This window comes from Phaenicophaeus curvirostris, chromosome 3 (assembly GCF_032191515.1).
Source record: "Phaenicophaeus curvirostris isolate KB17595 chromosome 3, BPBGC_Pcur_1.0, whole genome shotgun sequence".
Lineage (NCBI taxonomy): Eukaryota > Metazoa > Chordata > Aves > Cuculiformes > Cuculidae > Phaenicophaeus > Phaenicophaeus curvirostris.
In genome coordinates this window covers 6,360,091-6,387,116 of record NC_091394.1, presented here as the reverse complement: position 1 = coordinate 6,387,116, position 27,026 = coordinate 6,360,091, and the positions used below count along the sequence as shown (strand labels likewise).

The 27,026-nt window shown below is 37.6% G+C and overlaps 1 protein-coding gene and 1 long non-coding RNA gene across 5 annotated transcripts in view; one reads left to right on the top strand and one right to left on the bottom strand.

Moving 5' to 3' along the window:
* Window positions 1–27,026, top strand: part of LOC138718769 (uncharacterized) — a 520,404-nt gene that overhangs the window by 84,692 nt on the left and 408,686 nt on the right. The window lies entirely within an intron of this gene.
* Window positions 1–27,026, bottom strand: part of CARMIL1 (capping protein regulator and myosin 1 linker 1) — a 194,417-nt gene that overhangs the window by 51,239 nt on the left and 116,152 nt on the right. For all 4 annotated transcript variants that reach the window (XM_069853301.1, XM_069853302.1, XM_069853299.1 and 1 more), the window contains exons 17-24: window positions 23,015–23,084; window positions 18,697–18,778; window positions 17,127–17,226; window positions 16,985–17,039; window positions 11,286–11,458; window positions 8,945–9,013; window positions 4,500–4,593; window positions 2,317–2,415 (exon numbers count right to left, since the gene is read on the bottom strand). In XM_069853301.1, the coding sequence (XP_069709402.1) occupies window positions 2,317–2,415; window positions 4,500–4,593; window positions 8,945–9,013; window positions 11,286–11,458; window positions 16,985–17,039; window positions 17,127–17,226; window positions 18,697–18,778; window positions 23,015–23,084 (742 nt within the window). The remainder of the gene's footprint in view (window positions 1–2,316; window positions 2,416–4,499; window positions 4,594–8,944; window positions 9,014–11,285; window positions 11,459–16,984; window positions 17,040–17,126; window positions 17,227–18,696; window positions 18,779–23,014; window positions 23,085–27,026) is intronic.

The following is a 27,026-nucleotide window of genomic DNA, read 5'->3' as shown; positions in this document are numbered from 1 at the left end:
TGACTAGGGCTCAGAGGTACATCAAAGCTACTAAAGGAAAGCATTATATCCCATAAAGACACACCTAAACACTGAAAAAATAAATAAAATTTTACAATTAAAAATAAAGTTTGGAATATTTCCCCCACTGTTACCTCGAGGATAACTGCCAATAAACAACAAGTTATACACCTCAGGTGTTATTGTTTTTTAGAGCAAGTTTAAATGCTAGAAATGTTGTTGATATATCTAACACTTAGTTCTAAAGGTCTCTGAGCTGTTGGGAAGTTCAGAAATTAAAAGAAAGCTCTGTCACTAATCATTCAACAAATACCAAGACTTCTCCTGCCTAAGAAAAATGTAATTGTGTAGGCTTCAGGGGCATTCTTTCAAAATGTAAATATTCCCAGCTGCAAGGGAACTCATAATTACCAAAGCAGAAACTTCCATCAGAGCTTTCACAGTGGGATAAACTGAACTTAATCTGTATCAGTAACACAATTCATTCAAAATGCTACAAATACGGAGTAGGTGGTATAACTGTATCCTTACAAGACAAACCAATAAGAATGCTTGACATACAGTCCATTTGGATTAAGATAAATGGGGTAGGGAGACATAACAGTTTAAAGTCTTTGTCAGCCCACACAGTATTCATTAGAACCGGCTATTTGGCATTTTGAAATAACATCTGAGAGCACGTGTCATCATCATATAAAGTCTAGAGTTCTAGCATCTTGTATCATTAGCAAAAAGAACTGATATAATTTCACAGCATGCTCCTTTTCTGCTCCATGTGACTCCTCCTCTTCAAAGGGTTTTGGGCATTTGGGTTTTTTTGTTGTTGAAGTACAAAAAGATAATTAATTATTAGACAGTGAAAGTCTCACTGGGACATCTGGACAAAAAAATAAAAATACTCCGGGAATAATAATGCATAGTTCTACCATACTAACTAGAGAAATTTTCTAGCACTCTTTTAAGACTGTTTTTAAAATCCATCGTTACTGTATATAATTTAATATAGAAATGATTAATTTTACTCTTCTTTGAAAATAACAATAAATTACACTTACTGAAATCTGATGTATGCATGGTTATCTGAGAAAAGCACAACCGAAACCACAAAGCTATAAAAAGATCTAAACTTAATTCATATGGAGATTATTAACTTAGGGAAAAAAAAAAGCAGGCATTGGAACAAACTACTAAAATGAAATAAAGTGATGCTGCTCTTGCAGTTTTTAGTGCCAGTACATCTCCATGTACCATTTTCTCTGTTAAGAAGTTAGAGTACAGTTTCAGGCTAGTAATAAAACTCTGTCCCATTAAGTTTTATTAGCACAGGTGGAAAAAGGCCACTTAATTTAAGTTTCACAAAAAAATGCAGAGAACAAAGAAATCTCACTGACTCAGCTGAAGACCAAACCAGATACTCCTCTCCTGCTTGCTAGGGACTCCCATTTTCATAGGAACACAACTGGTGCAAACAAATATGGAAGTAAATTTAAAACAAAGGCTGTGACAAGTTTTATTCTGCTTACACCACCTTGTTTCAGTGTACTGGAGCTGAAAATAGCCCTCAGGGGTGCTGGCAAGAAACGTATTAGAATGGAGGGAATAGTAAGCTACCATTAAAAACGCCTGCGGTCTTCTCAAGAGAAAGAAAAGATAACGATAACGACATAAGGCATTTAGGAAAATTGGTAACAACTAACAAAACACAAAAGCTTCCCAGTTTCAAGTGATATTTTGGGTTGTGCTAGACAGGAAACCTTTTCAGTTGTCCAGACTATAAAGAGCACAGAAGATTGCTACCTTCCTTTGCTCCCTCTAAGTAAAGCTTCCCACACTGCCCACAGTTCTGAAGGTGTAAGGTAGATAATGAGTTACTGTCTAAGGTTATTTGCTCTGGTGTGACTTAAGGGTGTGCTTACATGGTTGCTCAGGGTGAGGCAGAGACACTGGAACTGACTCAGGCACCAGAATTGGCACAACTTTATGATGATGCTTTTTATGCTGATGAGAGCCTGCTGAAAAGTCAGACTCCTGAGCACAAAGGCACTAAACTGTCCCTGCTTCCACTGGCAGCTCACTCAGAAATCTCTCTGGTCTTTCCACACACAGTAAGTACTACTATATGTAAAACCTCCCTTCCACACAAGGTTTTTTTTTTTCCTTTCCATAAATATTATCATTGGCAATTATTATTTCTTGGGAAAAAGTATCAACCATGAGGAATATCTTGCTTTAAGCTACTCTGACAGAATGAGAGAGAACTCTGTCCCCAGGCAGATTTTAGACACCAAGAAGTACCAATAAAGTTCAAGTTCTCACCTGCTGTGTGGTACTAGTGACGATGCCTTGCTGCAGCCGATACGCTTGCTCCTGTAGGTACTTTCTTGTCTCGTGATTACGAAGCAAGTAGTTTTCTATCTAAAAAACAAAACCAGATTAGGATAGTAATTCGAATCTCCACATTGCCATTTGCTTTCAATTTTACTACCCTTACAGAACTGGAGACTGCGAGGAAAAACTACCTAAGAACTTGTTTGTTATCTGTACACCTTATTCTGCGTGTCTCAATTCTTAATAATCATACTGGCAAATAGTCATTCACTCACAGACCTCTGTAACGTTAAACACTGTGCTTTTGCCAACGTCTTTCATTTTGAACAATTTAGTAGGTTACACTGACAAAGGAGGAGATTCATATTTTAGAAATATTCGAAGGGACGCCATCAATTAAGTGTTGTAGAGACCATGATGACACAAGATAGTTGATTTGTTTCTTTTAGACACATTCAGTCCACTGCAAAGACACAATTTAAATAGCATACGGTCTGGAGAGAAGATGAAATATCTCAAGTGCCTAACTTTAGTGCCTAACTAATATAGGATTTAGTGCCCAACTGATATATTAGTGCCAAACTAATACAGGATTTTGGTCTTGAGTCAAAACTGCATTTACACTCTGAGAACATAAATTGATCAGGAGCCTCAGTTCAAAAGTTACTTAAGGCTAAGCAGTACATAAGTGCTCTTCAAAGACAAGTGATTCCTACCCACAGATGCTGGTCACAGCCCACCACAACTGTCACCAGCAGTAAACACCTACCATCAGCCAGCTTAATGGCTCATAGAGTGACCCCCTAACATGACCCTATCAAGCTTAGTCAAGTCAAAAAAACCCTGCTAGCAAACTGTTTCAGGTTCATCAAAGGTTTGACCTGGTCTGAAAGGAAGAGAGGAGAAAAGGATGGATGGACTGACCGGCAGGTTGTGAGGCAGAGACTTAATAGGGACTGATGGTCACTTCTAAAGCTGCATCAGCAGCAAGAACTGGAACAGACTGACCATGCCCACTGTAATGCAGGGTTTACAGAGTTTGCCCACTTTATAAGTAAAGCGTGCTGCAAAGTACTGGTTAGCTACCACGTGAATCACACCTGTTAAAATAAACTCAGGGCCAAACACTTTTGCAACTTTGAAACGAATAAAAGAAAATGCTCTTTGTACATAATGCTTAATTAACAGGTAGAATTTAAAACTCCAAGGTCAGAAACTTTGCGACATTTTTTCAGAGAGGCATCTATCATTCTAGATATTAACCTATCTATAATCACATTAAAAGAGATGCAAGAAATACGTCCATTCGCCACGATTCAAATTTTTTAAAAGAGGATCTACATAATTTTCATGCATCAAAGAAAGAGGTGCTAACTAACAGCACTTTTCCCCATGAGAATCACTGAAAATTGCATTACTAATAAGGATCATTGACATTTGCTTTTTAATCAGTTATCTACAAGAACTACTTATAAGGTTTTTATGACCTTAACCTAGCTGAAGGAAAACTACTCATTAAAGAGAAGTGAATTGTATACTTTCTGAATGAGCAGGAGGCTCACTTGAAGCTCTTAAGTTTTACTATGCTAAAACTCAGCTGGGAGTTTCATAGCTCACACAAGCGGAAGAGCTACAGATACTGTAAACTCTTCTTCATCCAAAAGAACATTGCTATTTATTCAGAGTATTTAAGTTTTATATGTACAATATAAAATACAGGCAGTAAATGTTTTTATCCTCCCCCAAATTAAAGAGCATCTTTTGTCTTGTACAGTGCTGACTGCACTTTTTATGCCAAAGTAAAAAATGCATACCAATAATTTCACTCGCATGGAAATACACATAAGCACACGCGTAACAAACACACAACTTTCTAACTCTCCCTTTCATACTTATCCATACAGTAACGCAACATCCAGCGTGAACCTATTTATTTATGACTTTTTGATATGAGACCATTGTATTCCATCACCTTTCACTCCATTCTTTGGAACTAAAAGTCTTACATGCTCTTGCAGCACTTGATTACCACATATATGTCCATGCAAATCAAACAGTCAATGAATCTAGCCTTGAATTCTTACTCAACCAAGCAAGAAATCCCAACCGCTTAAATTTATTACTTTATTTTTAGTAGCTTTATTTCTGTATGTTGGTGGTATATGCAGTACCTTTTGCAGTGCCTCTTCTGTTTTCTCAGGGTTTGTTTTGAGTGCTTGGGAAGCATCATTCATTGGTATTGGCATGAATCTCAAAGTATAATTCCTAAAGAAAAACAGAAGATTTTTCAATAGTAAACGTCAACCTAATTACTGTATCTCTTCTTTATGAAGAATAAATGTAGAAGGGAGAAATAAGATACATCTAGCACCAAGAATGCATTTTTCACATTTGTAAGTGGACTAAGAGTATGTGTATTCCTTTTTGCTGCTAATTTTTCCTTGCCATCAGATTAAGGTGGAGATTTTTGAAAAATGCAGTTAAGTGGCCAGTGCCCAGCGGCTGTCAATTAAAGACCTAGTTGTCCACCGTACCTTTACACGGAACATCGGATTACTACTACCCTGTATCAGAACAGGGAATGTCAATGCCTGCTGGCAATTCTGCAAGATCTAAGTCTAAATGGAAATATTTAGTAACAGATAAACAGCAACAGTTTTGAAAATTTACTATTTAATAACTTCCCATGTTTACAACAATTTGAAGACACTTGCTGAATTTTTAATAAAAGCTGACAAAACAAACATAGAATCTCCACATTTCTTGACGCAAACAATTGTTCTCTGAATTTTACTTATTTGTGTGCAAAATATACCCACAGCTTTGTTCATCTGCTGCAATGAAAATAAATATAGGATTTTGGTCTTGCATCAAAACCGCATTTAAACTCTGAGAATATAAATTGGCTAGCACCACATTTAAACCTAAAAATCTACATGCAGTGATATGTCCACACACCTTCAGATTTGAACAAATGAAAACAAAAAGGGTATAAAGTTCTTAAAACCTGGAAAGAAAATTATTCTGACTATTTCAAATTAGCCTTAATTTCCTGCAAACATCTCTTCTTCCCTCTTGCGTGCTCTGCCAACTACTCCTATTCCATCCAGAGCTACACCAATATGGTCACAATCCTCTTTTTTGAGCACTTTAACGCTGACAATTTCAGTTGAGTCAACTCCATTGACTTCAACGAATTCATTCCTCACTAAATACACTAATTCCAACCTTACTGCAGACACCTTAACTACAGTGAAACTCCAAGATTCATTCCACTTCCTCTCCCACCAGCTGGCTTAGTCACATGAAACATCACTCTGTGATGGCCAGCAGCCTTTTGAACTGTTAAACACGCTGATTCCTCATTGAAACCACCCAACATTTTACTTTAAATGATCGTGGAAAACTTCTATGTTTCTTCCCTAACGTAAACATCGTGATACGCAGCTCTCAGTGGCAGCTGGTTACTCACATGGAGTCAGGAAGGTTTCTGCTCTTCCACATTGTCCAACTGCCTACTGCACCATGGCCAGAAAACTCTCTTCTTTCTAGTTGCCTTGTCCTTCAAAAGGACTGTGCAAACTACATAGACCTTGATTTGTGTCTTCAGGTAGTATTAAACAGTGAATAATTGGCTGTCCAGCAGAATGGGGACAATTTTTAAATGTCAAAAATGCTGACCTCAAAGATGGATAACAAATACAGAACTTGCCAACTGTCTGACTACTACCCTGCAGGTGGGGTATTTATTTAGTTAAAAAGAAACAAAGGTACATTTCCAAGGATATCTGCAGCTGTTTTAGATTTAATACATCACATTCATCGAAATCTATAATTGCCTGCTCTCATGCTAGTAAAGATATGTTAAATTCAATTTAGTCAAAGGCTTAGTGCATCCTCCCTCACACACACACACAGAGGAAGGAAGGAAGGGAATATGAAAGGCAAGGAGATTTCATGGACACACAGTCACAGAGGCAGAACCACTACCCTAAGGAATGCTCTGTATTTGGTTTCCTTCCAGACAGGCAGCATTGTACCAGACTGCTACTTTATTTTCATCTAAGAATTAACCAGCTCTTAGGGGCAAAAAACCCAAGAATTTAAAGCTTGCTTTTCAACTTTGATCATCAGAGCAACATTTATCTTCACACTTAATTTTTCTGTTTCCTTTGAAGTCTAAAACATTCCTCCATTCTTCTTTTTATTAACACTCCATTTGGCTTGTCACAAATTACATTTCTCTACCAACACAATAATCTGGAATTTCATAACACATTAATACTCTCACTGAATTAAAAGGATGCTAAATTTCAGAGGGGTGCTCAGCGACTGTAAAGGATGTCTCAAAAACCTCCTGTATATTCCTCTGTATACAGCATGTGTGACAGAAGTCCTACCATTTCAGTCCACGTTACTTCTCTTGTAGTAACTTCTGCTCTATTTGTGACACACTCAGTACTGAAAAATGATGATTTTACTGCCTTTTTTTTTTTTTAATTAGAATAGGATCATCTTGTTTTCATGTTTGGGTATGTGAATTTAATGTCACTACTAAGGGAAGGATCCCTAACTCTCTAAGAAATCCCAGCATTTCCCAGCAGATTTTAGAACATGAGCTATTTCTTCAGTCGGCCTTTAGAGAAATTAAATCTTTTGGAAATGGATGTGATGCAACACCGTACAGTTCTACAACAGAGTGGGCTTTGTGCTGCAAAGCACACCAGTACATGCTTGTTTTCATATTGCAATTACAGAGATAAAAATCCCTGTTTAACGGCCAAGCTGAACAGGATTTTCTCAAGTGCTCTCCTGAACTGACACTTGTACCAGGTTCTACAGAAGATCCCCTCGGCATCTCATGTCAACTGGCTGGATGAGCCATGGGGCAACTTTGCCTACAGTCAAGCTCCTGGAATTCCCTTGTAACAACAACATATACACACAACTTTAAGCAGATGAAGAAAAGCCAGGGGAAGGGAAAACAACAATCTTTAGATTACTTCAGCCAGTTTTAAAGTCTGTTACAATCCCTCCTAACTCTCCTTAGCCTCCTCATCGTACCAGGAAAGCCTAGCTTTATTCTTTTTCTATCTGACTATTTTTCTTAAGAACAAAATTAAAGCAACATACAGAACACACATACCCTCAGGCATCTTCAATATATTTAATTCCATTTTGAGCAACAATTCTTTCCTATAGAATATTGATGATTTCATGTATTTTTCAGAAACATAGTGGAGAATGTTCTCAATATGTCTTCAAGATGGATTGTTTAAAGGCTGATTGTTTTACAGCCAGTATTGACAGTCCCTCTCTTGCAAGTTCAAACCTTTACTGTTTGTGGCTTAGTTCAGAATATTAACAATGGTTTTAACAATGTTAAAAAGTTAGGAGACATAAAATGACCTCAGCCGCCAAGCTAAACAAATGAAATTTCACCTCAACAAAGTGCAACATCATACAATTATCTGTAGCACTTCTTTTTCTTTCCTTTTACGTGATTATGTGATTTGCTTAGGATTTTCCCCTCCTTTCTATTAACTTATTCAAGCACTTCAGAAAAGTATAGTTGATGCTGACCAGAAAATAAGCCTATTTTCTTTTCTACCAAACTTCCTCACAAACATGCATGCTATTGCTCTCTAAAAGACAAATGCCTGTAAGCAAACAAATAACCTTAGAAAATTATTATTCACTATTATCAATGGAATCACTCCCAGACGATTTGCTTCATTATACATCATTTATATAATTTCCCCCATCAGTGCAATTGAATAAATTTTGAAATCAAATATATAAACTACAACAGTTTCATAAAAGAAATCTTTATAAGCTAGCGCCTCATCACCTCGAGGGTTAAGATGCCCCCCTAAGTAGTGACAGTTTTGCAAGACATCTTGTCTAGAAACTAGTGATTGTATGTTACCTTCATCTTCTAAAGAGTCTTTGCTCCTTTCTGAGGGATTTAATGACGTGAAACAACTGCAACTGCTGCTTAATTTAAATCTGTATTTTTCCCTCTTAAAAAAAGTAATAATAACGTATAAAGAAATGTGATGGAGATGAAGAGACATTAGAGTCATTTAGCATCTATCACTGATAATGGCTGCAACTCTCAGTAAGCTCAGGGAAGCAAAATGACCCAGACCACAGTGATTACGATGAATAACTGCAGTTACTGAGATCATCACTATTAGTTTCAGCTTGCTGGGGGAAAGGGAAAAAAAATCAGACCACAAAGGCACGCTTCAGCAATCTTCTGTTATTATATGCAGCTTCGTTCACTGACTAGAATAGAATTTCTGCACGCTATCGACACAAGAAAATGACAAAAAAGGAAAACATTCTAAAATTCAGAATTTTAATGCTAACAGCAGAACTCAATGGCCTTAATGCTAATAGCAGAGTATGGTTCAAAGAGCCACAAAGCCTTTTCCCATCCTTTTGAAGGATGTGAAGTCATATTTTCCTGTAGATTAAGCACCCTTGTTCTTAAAATTGAGAGCACTCAGCATCTTCAAATCATATCGACTGTGGTGAGAACTGCAGCTGCTCAGACCATTCAGGATCTAAGCCTTTGGTCCCTTCATCATTCAGTTGCTTGAGAACTTACTTTTCCAGTGCCACGGCTATGTCCTGGAAACCCTGCGCTGTGATGTTATTCTTGTCCCATATTACAGTTCTGAGAGGTGGGGAGAAGAAAAAAGGGAAAAAAATTAAACAAGAATCACCAAATAAATCCATATTGAAACTTTGCATATTACAATACACAGTGCTGTGTGTTCAAAATTGTATAATGTAAAGCAACATTTTGAAAACCCGTCATTAGTTATATAAAAATCTTGAAATGACAGAAGTTAAGAACAAAGGTACTACAAAATTCATTTTCCCTTTCTTTAAAGGAGACATTGTACTATATTTTCTACTGTTAATATAAAAATGTAAGTCTTCTAAAATACAGTTAGTAGAAAGATTAGGAGATAAAATTCCAGCTTTTTCCAGGAACAGCATAAAAAAAAGTTCAAACGTCTGCTTCATGAGCCCACACTGAAAAATGAAGAAAACTGCAGTAATTGATCAATCTCTGTTCTACATAAGCTGTATGGCTATAGGTACAGAAAAATGGATTCATGCTGACTGATGGTCAAAATTTGCAGGCTATTTTATATTCAGTCCTGTACTAGTCCATTACACATTTTCTACGATTCCACATGCAACATAACAAGCAGCCAGTATAAACCATTAGATTAGGTGCATAAATTGCAGGTCTTTTGAATACACAATAGTCGTAAGAGTGATCAAGCCTTCTCCCTCCTCCCCCAATCTAGACCACTCAAGCAGACTGCCTGGCAATTTGCAAACACATGTTCAAAGATCTCATTAGCACTCAGAATAGACAGTCAAGAAGATAAATCTTGCTTGTACAAGAGCACTACTTGTAGCTGTTCTTTAAAAAAGGCACAAAATCCAAGACTTATGGCGTTTTAAAAAAAAAAAAAAGATAGATGGCAGGGTTTCATAGATATTGACACCCTTCTGCGCTTGCAGAATTACCCCTTTGCTGTTTAGATGTAAAGATGGAGGTATGGAAGAGAGATTCAACACCCACTCTGCAAAGATCAGGTATATTTTGGGTCAAAGCTTGGATATTTTTGTCATTGGAGAATGTGCTTACATTTCTACCCGGATGTGATTTTGTAACATTTCAAGCAAAGCCATTTACCATTGCATTATTCAGTTTGTAATCACAGCACAGACTGTGGTGACATTATGTCAGCTGTGACATTCAATGTACTGTGGAATATTTCATTTTGCCATCCTGCAAGCAGTCAAGAATTTATTTCTTAAGGTACTGTGGTCCTGTCAGGCTAAAACATTCAATAAACTTAAGCCACCTCTCCAGTGTTTTCTTGACATTTTCAATATTCAGTTTGAGCAACACAAAGACCAGGATCCCAGCTTCTGAATAAAATAGCCAGGACTGTTTTGGGGAATAACTTATCCTCCAGGGAACAAACACTTGAAAGCCGAACACAAAGTGGTCTCTTCACACAGACAATACACGGAGGAAGGTTCTGCACAGTCTGACAAGAAGAGGGGTGAGGATTATCTTTCCTGATGATGGTGACATATTTAGAGGTCCCCAACCAGATTCATGCTAATCGAAAGTTTTACTGTTTGCTCATCACATGCTGGACAGGAAAAAAGTAATGCTCTCAAGTCATCAGTGCCAGACATGCTGAAAAGCAGTGAAGCTGTCAGACAGATGAAGTTGCAGAGAAGAGATGCCAAGGTCCATCAGCACCATAGGCAGGGGAGAAGAGAAGGATGCTGCTACCCATTCTATATTCCACATGCTCTTAGTTCCCCGACCAACTGATACTCCACAAGACAAAGAATAGTTTAGTTTCCCACTCAAGTACCAGAATTTTCTCTACTGTGAAGTCCTCCAGTAGCAGAGAGAGTGGAACAGAAGAGAGTGGCTATGCACTGGAACTGGATTCTGAGAGACACGGTGGAATCCCAGTACTTGGACATCTTTAAAACCTGCCTGGAAAAGGCTCTGAGGAACCTCATATAGCTTTAAAGTTGGCTCTGCTTTGAGAAGGACATTGGTTTAGAAGATACCTAAAACTCTGTAACAAGGTTTCTTTTTTTTTCCCTGTGGTTCTAATTCCAACAACAGGTCTTTCTTTTTAAATTTACAATGTAATTTCCTCCATTTTCAATTACAGAAATGGTTTTGCAGAGACAATTTGCTTCTCAAAGTTGTTTTGTTGGTTGCTTTTATTTTTTTTTTTTTTTGAGGAAAAAGGATGAGAATTTTTCCAGCTGGAGACACTACAAAGCGGCTGTGTCTGGAATGGTTCTGAAGAGAAACAGCTTGAGAGTAAGCCAAAAACTACAGTATTATTAAGCCATTCTATATTTTACTGCAAAAACCTTTCCCGTACCTGAGCTTGGTGTTTATCTGTAGGGCTTTGGCCAGCATCTTTGCTCCCATATCTCCCATGGCATTTCCACTAATATCCACTTTTGTAAGAGATGTATTGCTGCCCAAGGCATTAATAATGATGGTGACCTCTGTTTTCAGCTTGGAATCTGCGAGGGATAATGACTGCAGAGGCTGTGGAGCACAAAAAAGGCACTGATAACAGCGACTGATATTGCACTCATACCCCAAACATCAATGAAAAGAAGTTACAAGTTCCCCAAACTGTTGGCAGCAGCAATAAGCATCAAAGAGTTATTTCTGTGTTTGCTTTGGATCCTACAACACAATAAATTGAGCATCAACGACTTACAGCACAAATGCCAAACATACACAGATTAAGTTGCAAAACCCTGAAAAGAACCCAAACATTTTATGTGACCATGCCTCTAATTTCCTGTGTGGTATTAAGTGCAGAATACAGTGGGAACCTGAAAAGAGGCAAGACAGCAACAACCAGCTTTGCAAGATAACTTCTAGCGTTCAGTGGATTTTGCTTAACTAGATTTCCTGTCACTGTGAAATAAAAATGTCTAGCCCTCCCCTCCTCTCCCTCAGAGTGAGGGCTTCACAAAAGATCAAATTAGCATTTGAGATTGCTAAAACAAACCCATCTGTTTTATTATCGTCTCTTCAATTTTAGGTATGATTTTGCATATCTGTTTCATCAGCTAAGGGCATGGACATTTGGGGAGGAAAGAGACAGAAGACTGTGGCAGGTCTGCAAGTAAAAACAGTAAGAAAAGCATTTCTTAAAATGAGTAAGCGAATGGGTATTATTCACAGTGGTGTTCTTATACCTGTGACTGCAATACCTTCATGTAAGGGTTTATATAAATATATATATACACACACACACACAATGTTAAGTTCAAACTACATTACTGGGCTCCTGCAAGTCACATTCTAAGCATTAAGAAAGCTTCTTTTAAGAACGTCTGTATTCCTTCCATTCTCAGTGTCCCAACACTGAACGGCAGGAGCTCAAGAAGTGCACTCTATTCACCCCTATCCCTGGCAGAGGTATTACAGCTGCTCAAATTGTAATTTGTCTTTGTTGACGTATGAGAATTCCACAAAACTTTTCACTTGCTTAAGTATGAGCTCATACAGAGGAGTGTATTGCCATTACAGACCCGTTTCAGGTGTACTGGAGGATTAACTTTAAGAGCCTAAAATCTCCAAATTCCCACTATGGGATAATCAACATCTCCTGCTGATGAACCATGGTACATACATCAGATGCCTAAAGGTTAGATTTATATAAATAGACCAACTGAACTGTGCACACCTTCCAGATGCTTGCATGGTACCTGCTATACAGCAGGACTCCAGCCCCCAGACACCACTGGGTTACAGTGATAAAAAACCTTGCAACAGTAAAAAATGCACTTATAAATGAGGAAATGCATAAAAATTTGGAGGCACAGCATGTTTATAATTAAAAAGTCTAACAGTGGCACAAGCCGCATGCTGGTTTTATTTTAAATTGAAGTTATTAAATCACTACATTAATGCTCTTCATCGGTCTATGTTTCCCTGTTCTATTATATTATGTACCCTAAAGAATATTAGCATCACATTAGAATGTCACTTAGACCTCCTGCAACAGATTTGCAGAAAAGCAGCATTGTGTAGCACTCAGAAATTGCCAATACACTTGTGAAAGTGAAGTTTCTTCTGTTTCTCATGTGTCACTTCTAAAGGGGCACTCCTGCATACCAATTTTTCTAAAACTCAAATGTTCTCCTAGGAAAGGAGTTCTCACCTCTCACGTTCTAACAACCTGACAAAACCGTATGGTTTGTAAAGGCTTCTGTAATGCCTTCTGCAGGGGTCGACACCTATACATCGTTACTATCACATTTGATATAGACATATAGCACAGTAAAGCACCTGCAGTATTGGCAGGGTATTTGAAGGTGATGAACTGCTAGTTTTCTCGCACAGCTACCTCGATCACTTACTCAATGAGCAAAGAGCAAAAATCTCTGTATCCACTTGGTGCCCTGAATTCAAACCACAATTGGATTGCAACTCTGTATAATTAAATACACAGACTGATCAACATTCACTAAATTATCTGATTCTTACCTAAAAAAAACCCCAACCAAACAACAAATAAAAAAAATCCACCAAAACCAAATCCCCCACAAATAGGGCAATACCCTAATTAACCTAGAAACACTTACTTCTTGTAACAACTTAATAGTTTTTAGTTGGAGAGTGGAAAAACGATAGTTTGACAAGCACTTCAGTGTCCCTACTGCAGAAAACAGATACTTTGTCAATGCAAAGTATTGTTTTAATACAATCCTATCAGGGAGGGAAATCCTTAAGTAAAGAGTAGAATTAGAAATTGTGGGACTGTATTCGCCAATTTTGTCATCGTCCTGTCAGAAAACAAATATTTAAAAATTAAATCAAGCTATATTTTTCTCCTCCAAAGGCCAATTCTGCAACAAACGTTGAACTGAGAACTAAATACATTCAGTGCTGTAGTAACTCCCTGCATTTACACAGGAGTGACTGCAACTCTGTGTAATGGTGCAGCGTAACATCTAATTTTGCAAGAAGAAGAGAAATGGCACAGTAAGCATACAGTTTCATAGACTCATAGAATCATAGAACAACCAGGTTGGAAGAGACCCACCTGCTATACTACTAAGAATACGTTACTATAGCCTGTCGAGAACAGCACCCATTTAAAAAGAAAAACAAAGGGAAGGAAAAAAATAAAAGGAAACATAAAATCTCAAAAAAAAAACCCTAAAGACTACATTCTTGTCTATGTTAAACATCGGGAAAAAATTGTTGTTCAGGTTGTTACTACTGCTTTTAAATTGCATAGCATTACATTTTGTAGCTGTATTTTTACAGTCATAAAACCAAGCCCTTGTTTAAATCATTTTACTCATGACTCAGATTAACACAGCAACAGATCTATTTAAAGGGTGTATAAATACATTTGGCAGATGACTATTTTAGATTAAAGCCTCTTGCTTCAGCTTTCCACGTAGGTAACGCACAGTTCCTAAACTGTACCAGCCTCAGGCAATAGTGGTCAAGCAGGATGCTCTGGGCAACATCATACCCTGATGTCTCCAACTCCACCTTTACTTTTTAATGGCAGTAAATGCATAGTAACAGCAGAAGAAGGACCAATCCAATAGCTAGAAACTTAAAAGAGTTTTCTAAGCATCAAGGTAGAGCAAGGACAATTTCCAGCAGCTATCTGCAACACGTTTCTCCCATGGTGCTACAGCCTATGTCCTCAACTCTTCAGCTGGCAGGAGATGCTTCAGATTGATTTTAGCACCTAACAAGACAGACAGAAAGAAAAGATTCCCTCATTGAAAAGAATCAACAAGTGGAAAGAACACGGGAAGAGAAGAGACAAGATAACACCAAGAGGATCACATGCTGTATCCTAAAGGTTAATGCATGATATGAGGGAGAGAGAGTTCTTTTATGTACCTAAATAAAACAACTTTTGGTGGATTATATCATCGTAACACTGTTTGAAAAAAGCATGAAACTACAGAGAGTGTTGTGAGGTTAGGTCAGGAAAGACATGATGAGTAAGCATTACAGGAGCACATCGGACTAATGGATTGTGGAAAAGGCAGGCAGTGGAATAATGGCTGATATCACTCACGGGCTGAAAAGGAGTGCAAGAAGTAGAAGCTGATGATGCAAAGGAGGGAGAGCTGTGAGAACAATACATCCAAAATTTAGCAGTTACTTTTCCTATGACCTGGAAGCTTCAAAAATAGAAGCCAGGAAAGATAAACAGAAGATTATAACATTTAATAGAGACAAAGTTGGAATTTTTAGCCTTGTGAACAAGTACTGTGAACAAGATAGTCACATAAACTGAAAAAAAAAAATACCAAACCAAAAAACCAAAACAGCAGCTTCTTTCAGAAAAAGAGTTTGCATACTGGAAGGATTATAGTGTGTGTTGAAGAGGCGTTTTATAACATGGCTTGAATGGGAAGAAATGTTCACCTGCAACACAGCAAAGGCATAAAGTAAATTTAAAAAAAAAAAAAAAAAACCACAATACCAAATTAAAACATATTTGCTTGTGATTAACCTGGTGTGACATAACAGTCTTCAGGACAGCTGTGAAAGAATTAGCATGAGATATCAGGCAGGATAAAGAAAAAGGTCCAAAGAGAAGAAGCAGATGCTGTCTGATGAAATGATATCACCCGTCAGTACGATATCAACAGGAAAAGGAGAGAAGGGGAAGACGGTCCTGCATCATTCCCTTTAGAGGCAGTGGTCACACTCCATAAAATGTAAAGGCTAGTTTGGTACAAGATGTTATACAGGGATCTACCAAGACACTTCTTAGCATGATCCTCCATTTGACTTGTGCAAACAAAGACTTACTGATTTCATTATAGGTGCTAACTCAATTAGAATCAGCTCTGGTATCCATCTGTGTGCAGCACTTCACTATGTCACACTGACATCCCATATTTTAAAGAATAAGGCAAGGAGGTAGGAAAAGAATCAGGAAAAAACCACTACAACTAATCCCAGTTAAGAGGACAGAGGAGAGAAAAATCAAAATCCAACTAAGCAGTAAGAAGAGATGAACGCAAAATATGGATATGGTCTAATGACCTTGGATGGAAGGAGACATCGTACACCCTGGTAAAAACTGCTCCACTGAGTACAGACACAGACAGGAGCAGAAAATAAGAAAGCAGTTAGTGTGGAGACTGTGAACTTGGAGGTGAGACAATAAAGACAACAGGAATAGAAGCTGTTCAGACAACTGAAGCTACAATCTGCTATTTCTGGAGAATGAGGAAAGCAGACCTTGCTGTTACTTCCACAGGGAACGAAGGAGAAAGAAAGTACTTAGAATAGATAACTAAAGATTGACAAGCATGAGAGAAACAGAGCATCTTAAGATTTCCTCCTAGCCAAAACTAGGTTGCCAAGTAAAGCAAGGACACAAATCCAATCACAAAAGTCTTTCAGAATCAAGAGAGAGGGTAGAAATGAAGAAAGTGGGCAAAGATCCCGTCAAGGCACTCTGAAAGGGTCTTACAAAATTGTTCCTGTGATTAATGTACTAGAAGAAGGAAAGAACAGTAAAATTAACAGGGGGTTTGCATGCTTTAAAGGAGAAAGGAGTTCCGGGAGATCACTGCAGTGACTTTGCTTTTTTCCAAACAAACAAAAAAAAGAAAGGTAATATCCAAGAACAGCTATCAGGAAATTGTGCATTTTATTAATTAAAAAAAAATGAAAACCAAAAATTCTGTTACTGAAGGAGTAACACCACCCAGAGAATACTATTATTGTGATCTCCTTTCAGGACACAAAAGTTTTGAAAACTGTACCTAGAAGGTTGTATAGCTCAGATCTAAAGCAAATAGGTTAAGTACATCCAACTGTTTAGAATTAACATCCTTCAAAAAGCACAGATCTTAAGACGATGCTAAGAAATATTCATCCTACCTGCTACACATAATCCAAATTAATATTTTAAAAAAAACCAACCCAAAAGCGTTGGATGTGTCTGTGCAGGATTATGATCAAATCTTATGCACCAAATTAACACAGTGAAGAAAATGATCAGGAAAAGGCTGTGAAGGTACAAATACACATGAGGACAGTAGGCAGAAAGATACTCACTGAATCCTCGTCTTGAATCATCTGAACTAAATTATCAAGTACTGGAGTGAGATTTCTGAGGGAAGAAAAGTTAGGAAGATGATGAAATCAGCAGCTTCTCCTCATCCATTCTCTTGTTGTTTAAAAGAAAGAAAAGTCTTACTTGGATTTCATGTTGTTAAAGTTTTTGCCTAATGCCAAGTGTCTTATCGATCGGTTTTTACTAAGCCAGACTACAAGAGTTGAGAGGTCCGATTCTAGGCCTGTAAATAATCAGATTAGATTAAGAATTAAAACACATTTTCACAGATGACCCAGATATGGTCCAATTATTAATGCTATATTAATTCAAGTAACTACACCAGTGTACCAATTTCCAACAGCTCTAGCAAAATCTCCATTCTTCTATTTTTAAATCTTTTTCTCGTTTTCTTTTTCCCCCCCTCTCTTTTTCTATGAGAAAAAAATGCTCCCTCTTAAATAAGCCCTTCAAATATTCATCCTAGTCAACACATAAGGCACCTCTGAGAAACACAGAGGAAAAAATTGAGTCCCTTATCCATAGAGAGTCCAACCACGCTCGGGTAGTTACTCTCATTGTCAGGCAGAGTTTAAAGTTTCTTTGAGAATCTTGAGACCACACTAATTGCTATTTAGTCGCACCAGAGCTGTGCACCAACAAGATCTCAAAGCCTTCTAGTGCAAAAAGGCAAATATACAGGCCATGAATAAACTGACCTGAGAAACAAGTCAATTTTTTTCCCACTCCTGATTAAGACAAATAAATTGCTGTAGTATTGCATTCCCAAATTAGCAGTGTATTTGAAGATTATTTGTAATTAGATTACAATGGTTTAGGGTCCAGATGCACAGGGTAAGTTAGATGTCAAATATCTATCTATAGGTAAAATAATCAATCTGTTTACATAACTGGGCTGAGTCAATGTGTCCCAAAGCTTTCCACCTGCCAATCCATCCCACCTTTCTTGGGCACGTTCAACTGTACTAGAAATCTCTTCCACATTTGGCTGCCAGAGGGGCAAACACAAGTGAATTCTTGCACACCATACACCTAGACTTAGAGGAAGCAAGATGAGAAAACAGTTGGTACTGGCAGCTAAGAAGCACAGAGCCTCCAAAGCAGGAATATTCCAAGACTAATTCCATAGACTCAAGCAGGCCTTATCTGACTTCAGCTAGTTGACCACTTGCTCCAAATATCCCTCTCGCTTCTTGAGTATTAGGACCTCAGCTTCATTCTATACTGTTCTTTCCCTCTCTTCTTTCACTATACTTGCATTTCCTCATTTAGCTTCTCACCTTCTTGTACTTAAACCCCTTTTCCGCTAGATCTAATACATAAATGTATAAATGCCATAAATTTATTGTGCTATGTTACACTGATCTCAAACAACATAAACTTCTGAGGGTAGGGTTAGTCTATTAACATTTCTTACATGCTTTATAGCAATAAGAGTTCCTGGTCTGAGATCATAGAATCATAGAACTATAGAGTCACCTGGTTGGAAGAGACCCACCGGAACATCGAGTCCAACCATTCCTATCAAACACTAAACCATGCCCCTCAAATATATTCCCATATTCCCATAGCCAATATGGCCAATACTCATAAAACAAGAGCAACCAACCTTAATTACACTGTGAGCTGAAAGAAAAAGCATTTCTCAGATTCTCAACTTGCATGACCCTCCATTCCTGTTCTGTGTACTTACCATTGTCTGAAATATCTAGGCTGGTGATATTGTGTATTTCTGCTATGCATCCTTCCAAGACTTGTGCACCTCCCGATCTTAACTAGAGACAAAACATTATCCATTTTTGCAAACTAGTTACAGTTTCAAGATCACACAGAAAACATTGGTAGGAGCTTTGTGAACACAGAAGGCACTATCAGCAGCAAAACAACAGCAACAGAAGAAGTTACAGACATTGAAATGACAGCATATGCACACATTCCTACTGTTCTCATCCTTGCTCTCAAAATTTGCATATAAATGAGAGAAGGGACTCTCTTTCCTCTCTCTTAAAATTACTGCTCAGCAGTAAAATCAGGGAAAGATTCTGCAGACAGAACGAATCCTTTAGCACTTCTGCCAGGCAGTGACTGCAGCACTTTGGTGCAGATTCCCTGTGTGAAAGGGCCAGGACATTTCCAGCATCCAGTGAGGAAAAAATCCAGCCTATAAGCATGCAATGCTGTCACCCTAGAATTCCAGTCAATTATATTAAATTATAGGGAGCATCATCTTTCAGCTCTTGGCACAATGTTAGGGTGCCCAGATCAAACACGAGTAGCAAATTAAAAAGAAATAATTCAAGGAAATTATGTCTCCCTGTCACTTGAATGAAAATTTAAATAATCCAATTGTAAAATAGCCATAAAAGATCATAAGGAGATAAACCAGTAATCTACCTTATTCTTATTTTTAAAAAAGGCATATAAGAGAAAAACAGCAACAATAAAAAAAAAGGCCTAGCTGGACAGTACCAATTATGACATTATTAAACTGAAATATTAAATGAATATAAAATAAATGTCAGCATTTAATGAATAAAACAATGAAATGGTCTAGGGGAATATATCAACATTAAGAATCAAAGTTATTAAAACTTACATGCTTATTTATTAATGCTACTGAATTAAACAACACAAATTTTTTTTCCAAAGAAGTAAAAGAATTTTCTTATTGCTTGCAGCCACACAAAACTATATAAAGTGCATTTCACTTCACTAACATCCCCTCGGAAAAGACTTATGTGAAAGAGGGCAGAAGTTCTAAAAAAAAAAAAAAATACTTTTGCATTTTCCATTTTTGCTCTGCCTGTTTAAAAAAAAAATGAAATCCTTTTCAAACATGAAATAGCCTCTTTGCTTCCTGTGCATAAAAAATTGGTAATATTTTACACAGTTAATTAACTTGGCTAAATATCCTGAATCAACCTGCTGATATTTCTGTGAATACTCTCTTTCATCCACACTATACCTAAGGAACCACAAACAACTTCAGAAGTATTTTTCATTAAAGATTTGATTTGGCACTTTAAAGTTTGAGCTATGTGATTGGTTAACAAGCATCTCAACAACTTGGCCAGAGCTTTTAAAGAACAGAGGTGGTCAAAGACAACATCTAAATCATAAGCCATGTCTGGAAGTATACGAGGTACAGAACATAAGGCACCTTTCCTCTTCTGCATAGAGCAAAGCCTACCTATCCTTCACCCTATCCCTCTCAAGAAGTGCACGGAATAAAGTCTGTATTTGAGTCAGAACCGGTGCAGTTTTAATTCAACATTATTTTTGTAAAAGCATTTGTTGCAGTTGCTCTATGAATGTCAAAAACATTCTGTTTTGCTCTGTGGTGCTCTCTCAGAGACAATCATTTTACACAGAGCATCACATGTATTATTGCAGAATCTATGGAACTGGCAAATTATACACGGTCTTGGATTCATTGTTGGTATGGTAAAAGTTCTACACATTAAATTATACTCAAAATAGAATCCAAACTGTTTATGCTATATATAATTTGAGGATTGAAGTGGACAATTTCAATCTTTCAAGCTTTCAATCTTGTACTGATAACTATATTGAAAATCTTAAATAAACAAACTTTTCATGTGCACAAATGGTGTTAACTATTTAATCTGAAGGTGATGATAACTTGACTTTTAAGATTAAAATTTATTGCAACTTCATCAAAATTATATATATATATATATATATAAAAGCAGAGATTAATTGAAGGGCTATTCATCACTGTGGACCGCAATACTGAGTAAATCCACCTCTGCAACATCTCCTATATGACATACTTCTGAGACTACAAATTCTTATTCTGTAAATGAAGAACAACCCTTCAACAATTAAAGATGCCAAGCATGTTCAAAGCTATGTGGTACCAACATGGGAAGGGCAAACAAAGCTGCTTACTGACTTAACAATTAAGGTAAAGCATGGAGGGTACTTACACAGTGACCAAGCTAAAGGAAGCAGAAAGGAAAAGAGTGAAATACATCAGTGCTGAGCAGGTAGAAATAAAAATGTAATTTTCATAGTAAAAATAATAAATAAACAAACAAGCAAGCAAGCAATATAAAATGATTAATCTTGGAGTTAATATACCAGAAAATCATGGGAGCAAATGAAAAGTGGTGGGAGAAGGAAGGAACAAAGATTTATCCTTCCAAACTTGAGTACAGCTCGCCTGATGTAGGAAAGAGGAGGGCAAAGCCGAAGCACCAGCTTCATAGCCTCCTAACAGCATGTGCTTACAGGAACTGGGAGTAGCACAGGTCACTGCTTCTGAGCTTCCCACAGCTGTTTCTGGGTGTAGATCACACTACTCAGCTCACAGAGGGTCAGGGAGAGGTGGAGCAGGACCCTGTGGTGTGGAGCCCACAGAGAGTACTCCCAGCTCCTGGCACGTCAACTCCCTGGCTGCTAGAAACATAACTTCTTCTTTTCAAAGCATGAGAATGGATAAAAGCTCAGTGATGTGAAAAAATGTTAAGGGAAGGATCTAAGGAAGTGCTGTCCATTTGGTGGGACCAGCTATGGGAACTCAACACTACTAGATGGGCACAATTTCTTCCTTTCTGTCACGAGAGTCAGACATGATCCAATAAAGCAAAGTGCCCCCTCAAAGGGCTCTGCTATATCTCATCTTGGGCATTGTATAATGAAAGGATAACTTTTTCACTGCTGTGAAACCTTGTTGATTTACATGCTAATTTATACTTTCATTACTGTTGTTTGTGTTGTACCGATTTATTTTTTTAAGGTTATGATTACAGGACTTCATTTTTGTTACTTTAGTTACTTCTTCCTTTTCCTTCCTCCCTCTGAAAGAAAAATTATCATCCTTCTGATCTCTCTCCTCAGAAGCCAGAAGCGCTTGACTTAAAAGCTTTTCTATTTGGAATTTACATGTAGTGTTTTATCAAAGTAATACCACTTTTTAAAAAGTATAAAATATCAGAACAAACTATAAAATCCATTCACAATGATTTGTTTCTTTCTTCATAAGGAAATCTGCGCACATTCCAAAAGCAATCTACCATGAACCTAAGGTAAGGGTTACTGCACCTCAACATGCTCATCAAATTGCATGAACCACTGTATTTAAAGGCACTTCTAGAACAGATAATTCTTGGTGACAGACTTGGAAAGCTCTGCCTACAAATGAGAAGCCTTCTTTGCAGCTTTAAAAGGAAAAGTTGGCTGCTCAGCTAGAGAAGGTCTGAGCTTAAGCTGGCTCGTGTTGGTTTTAGCAAGAGTCCACACGGTTCTCCCTGTAACTTTGCCTCACGGGCTCCCAAGGCTTGTGGCTGGACTTTTGTCATAAACCATAGCCACGCAGGGATCATTCTGCAAGGATATGGATAATCCAGAGAGATAAAGGACAGAGAAGCACAAGGAAACAAGACAAAGTAAATCAAGCTGCCACTATTGTTTTTATTTTTGTTGAGAGGTTTAAAGCCATTTACACAGTGCCTCTTATGTTAATGGCATGCTTTAATTAACTTTTACCAAAGCTCCCTATTGGCCTGAATTGATTAATTGATTAGGAGAGCAGAATTTCTCAGAAGGTTAAAAAGTAAAGTGCAGAAGAGGAAGCATGTCTCTGGTACTGAAGGAAGACAATCAAACCTCAGACATGCCTTCAGGGTGTGCACCTGGCTGTGACCCATTCAAGTTTGGGCACCTTGGGAAGTCCTGCTGCAGGGTTCTGGATAATCCCAGCACCAGAGCAGAAGCTGCCAAGCAGCAAACAGCACGCTGGCTTAGTATCTAGAATAGCTGCACTGCAAGGAGTGTTTTACCAATCAGGTGCTTTGAATCCCTGTGCTCAGTATTTAGGATGATGCAGTCACACAGAGCAGCCAATTTTTACACCATAACTGCTTCTCCAAGTTAAACCTTTCCCACAATTTTTGACTACAGAGGAAGAATACTTCACCCATTTCATGGGAACTCTTAAATTCTACATCATTGCATCTTTTGAACAAGTCCTGACAAATATTCCTTACCTCACAGCTACTGAGATCTAAAGACACCTCCTTCAGATTGTGATTGCAAGCCAGGCCTAATAAAAGCGCTCTGAAAAATATCAATTTTAGAACCATTTAAAGAAAAAAAGGCAGCTTTACATCATCATCATCTAAATGATCACAGGTTAACACACTTACAATGCAAAGAATCCTTTCAAAACAAAACCACACCAGTTGAGCAGTTATTTCTTAAATAACAGTGGCGGCACAAACTTGCCACACTTAAAACACTCCAGCATCTTTGAAAACTGCAGGATGCAAAGCTAATTAAGAAACTATAAAGCTAATGCTACATCAACATTAAATAACATTAATCAGAGATGAATTTTCTTCAAAATTTGGTTTCAAAGAACATCAAGAGTATTAAATAGTTACAAAAGAGACTGTTCGATTTTACGACCACACTCAATCCATTTTACAAAAAAATCAGTAGAAAATTACATTTTTAATAAACACAAGATGCAGCACAGCCAGTCATTTCACCCAGACAAAGTGCCTGTGACACTCAAACACTGGATCGTGTTCAAGTATCACACAACTCTCTGCTCCGTAACCCAATAAATATTTACAGTTTTCAAAATTATATTCCCAGACAATGAGATCCTTTGTCTTTGGGCAAAATGACAGACAAGTATAGCAATGACTGATTATGATTTTCATAAATCCACTTTTAAACCCTTACGGAAGTTTGTTTCCACATATAAAAGTGAATGTTAATATGACATTTATATTAATACTGTTGAATCAGAAAACACAAGAGTATATGTCTTAGAGCACACACAATACGCGCATACCTTTAAGTATCTTTAGAATAGAATTAAATTCTTTTTAAATTAGTAATTTAATAGATAAACAGAAGGACTTCCTTCCAAACTTCATTTCAGCCAAAAGCAAGGTAACAGAATTCAAACTATTGATGCATGTAGATAGAAAACAGTCCATTTTGCTGAGCCATTTGCCCACACACTTGCTATGCAAATAGCATGTAAAAGCCATACTTAAAATGTGTGTGGCCCAGGAAGGTTTTTCGTTTAAATCTGTTTATATATGCCCTGCAGGTATAAATGTTAATCAGAACTTTGCTGTTAAGAAAGGCAAATATCTTCTGCTTTCTTACTTCTTAAGCTATTAATACACAGACTTTGAAAAAAAATGTGAAAGCTCTGTAGCAGTTTACAAATATTAAAACAATCCTTGTCCATATTTCCCTCCCAAACATGCTTTTATTCAAATTTAGCCTGGCTGATGATAACTTTGCAAAGAATTTCCTAAATGTTTTGAGGTAACAAAGAAAAATAAAATACAGTGCAACCATAAAAAAACCCCAAAGATTAAAAAAGAAGACATAGTGCTGCCTCAGATGTACTCTCTTCACAGGAAGAAAAAAAGGGGTTTTATTCCTAACCTCTTTCATATAAACTCATCCTGTGAAAATCTCACAATTTCTTAATTCTTTGTCATGAAAAATCACCAGAATTCAAGGCACTGAAGGCAGATGTAATTATACTTAGCCACTATGTTTAAATCCCACACATGGCAATACATGGAAAGGTCTTGTCAATTGTGCTAGATACAGACTGCAGGAATTGGCCTTGTAATTAGCATTTGCATGAGAAGCATATCAGACACTTGTCTTGTTATAGCACTGACAGATCAAAATACAACTTTTGGCAATGTCTGTAAATGAACAAAAACACCAACATACATTTAAATGAGGAAAAGAGAGTATAAACTGCTTCACAAACTCAAAAAAAAAAAAGAAGAAGAAAGTGAGTCGCGATGGAACAGTAACTATATTAACTACGTACAAGAGCTAAAAGCCCCCTTTCCCCACCCACTACGTGGCATCCTTGCAGTTCAGTTTTATTATCATTCTATTAACAGGTCCATCACTGTACAAGTAAAGTCATCTCCTTCCCTGACTGCACTTATTAACCAATATCTTCCAACTCACTGAATTAGCATACATGATTAAACACACCACAACTGTTATCTAAAGGAAGCTGATAAGAAAGCAATCAAATAACAATTAATCAGGAGAATTTGGGACTCGGAGTGTCAGATATCTGCATTTAATCTAAATTTTTTTCCAAGGCTTGATCTTGAATCACATATCCAACTCTGACCTGTGGTTCATGGACACAAATCAGGAACTCCTCCTTTGTCACAGGACAGCCCTTGTTGTCAAAAGCTTTTTGACATTCACTGACCAAAGATGCCAGAGAAGTACTACGATTGTACACCACATGTTATTTTCTTTCTTGAAATTATCCTTCATGTGCTACAGCAATCTTCACAATAACAAATAAGTCTGTCTCTAAAAAGATGTTTCCATCTTGTCTTCAACAAATACTGTCTGTAGAAGTTTTGTGATTTCTTACAGTTAAGAACAAAAGGCTAAGCAGCTGTGCCAAGATACAGCACATCCTCAGTCCTTTTAACACCAAATTAACTTTCACAGGATGCTTTTAAAGTGCATTAATCGAGCCCTACCGGGTCTAAGAGGGAAAGCATGGTATACTGCAGACCGTAGTTCTTTGTAGCGTTGTGAGATATACTCAGAGAAAAAGCACATCAAGGAAACTACCAAGAAATATTAAGAGTTCTGTCCTACCCTCTAGCAGAAGCGAACACTCCCATCAGCACAAAACAAATCAAGCCCATGCAAAAACATCAGTCAGCTGACAGTGGCATAGACACTCCGAGGTTATCCATAGCCAGCTGGATTTTGGACAGGTATTCCTTTCCAGAGCTGTCTGTGCTTGCGGAAGAGGTTACTGCTTTCAGATCATCCTACACCATCCATCACTGCCTCTTTACTTCTACCAACACTATTCACGTGAGCAACTGCCTCTAACCCAATTCAGTCACATTGAGCCAGAGTAGCTTAAAGACTATCAACAGAGTAGAGTTTTGCTAATACAGATACAGAGCAGGCTGAAAAGGACTAGGAAGATCTCATTTGCTGCACAGCTGGCAGATCAAGGGGTCACAAGTATTTGTGACAAATTAATACAATAACATCAACCACGAGCACAGACAACTGTAGAGCATCCACCTGTCAAAACTCCTCACACCCCAGTAGAGAGTCAACGTGCCAAGGAGAAGAACTAAATAAGAAGCTTAGTGTTTAGGGTTTCTAGCCTTTGCTAACCTACGTAGACATTTCAATGTCTCACAGCATTCTTTTTTCCTGTAGCACTGATAAGATTGTCTTGTGTATAAGCCACATACCCTCCATTCTTCTTGCTTTATTAAACAAAGCTCACTGCTGCCCTCCACCACAGAATCAATAGCACTATATTAATCAAAACCAAGAAATGTGCTAATCAATAATCACCTTCTGTTTGAAAACACATCAGTACCATACCTTCCTAATCTTAGCAAAGTTTAAGCAAGAAAGACCATCATACAGAAGAAGGTGAAAGATCAGAGCTAAAATGATACACACCTGCAGCCACATATTAATTTCAATCCAGTGTGTCTTACTCAAGCATCATGTTGTACTGTCCTTTTCAATGTCAAATTGGATGGAGGAGAAATATCCCAAAACTATGCACACTACTCTTTCTTGTATAGCACTTTTCACTTTTCTCTCCCAGATTGTATCAAAAGCTTTCCATTCATTACTCACTAATTATTCTTTATATCCCACATCTCTCATTTTGCCATCAACTACCATTCATTAGCTACTCCCTTGCTAAGCTACTGCCCAGTTCTCTTCCCTGTTCTCCCCAACTTAGGAGGCAGGCTCCCAGCCACAACAAGTATACACATATGCCTATATCTATGTCTAGATTAGGATTTTGGAGGTGTGTTCCCTGAAATGGTTAGTGAATACATCTAAGTGTCTACTATGGATAGAGTTATGCATGCTTTAATGTGTATCAGCTAGCAAAGAAACACTCTGGAAAGAGCCCTTTCTTTAATTTAGTCCAACAAACACAAGGGTTCTGCCAGAATTACACACCTCTAAATTTTATGTCCGGAG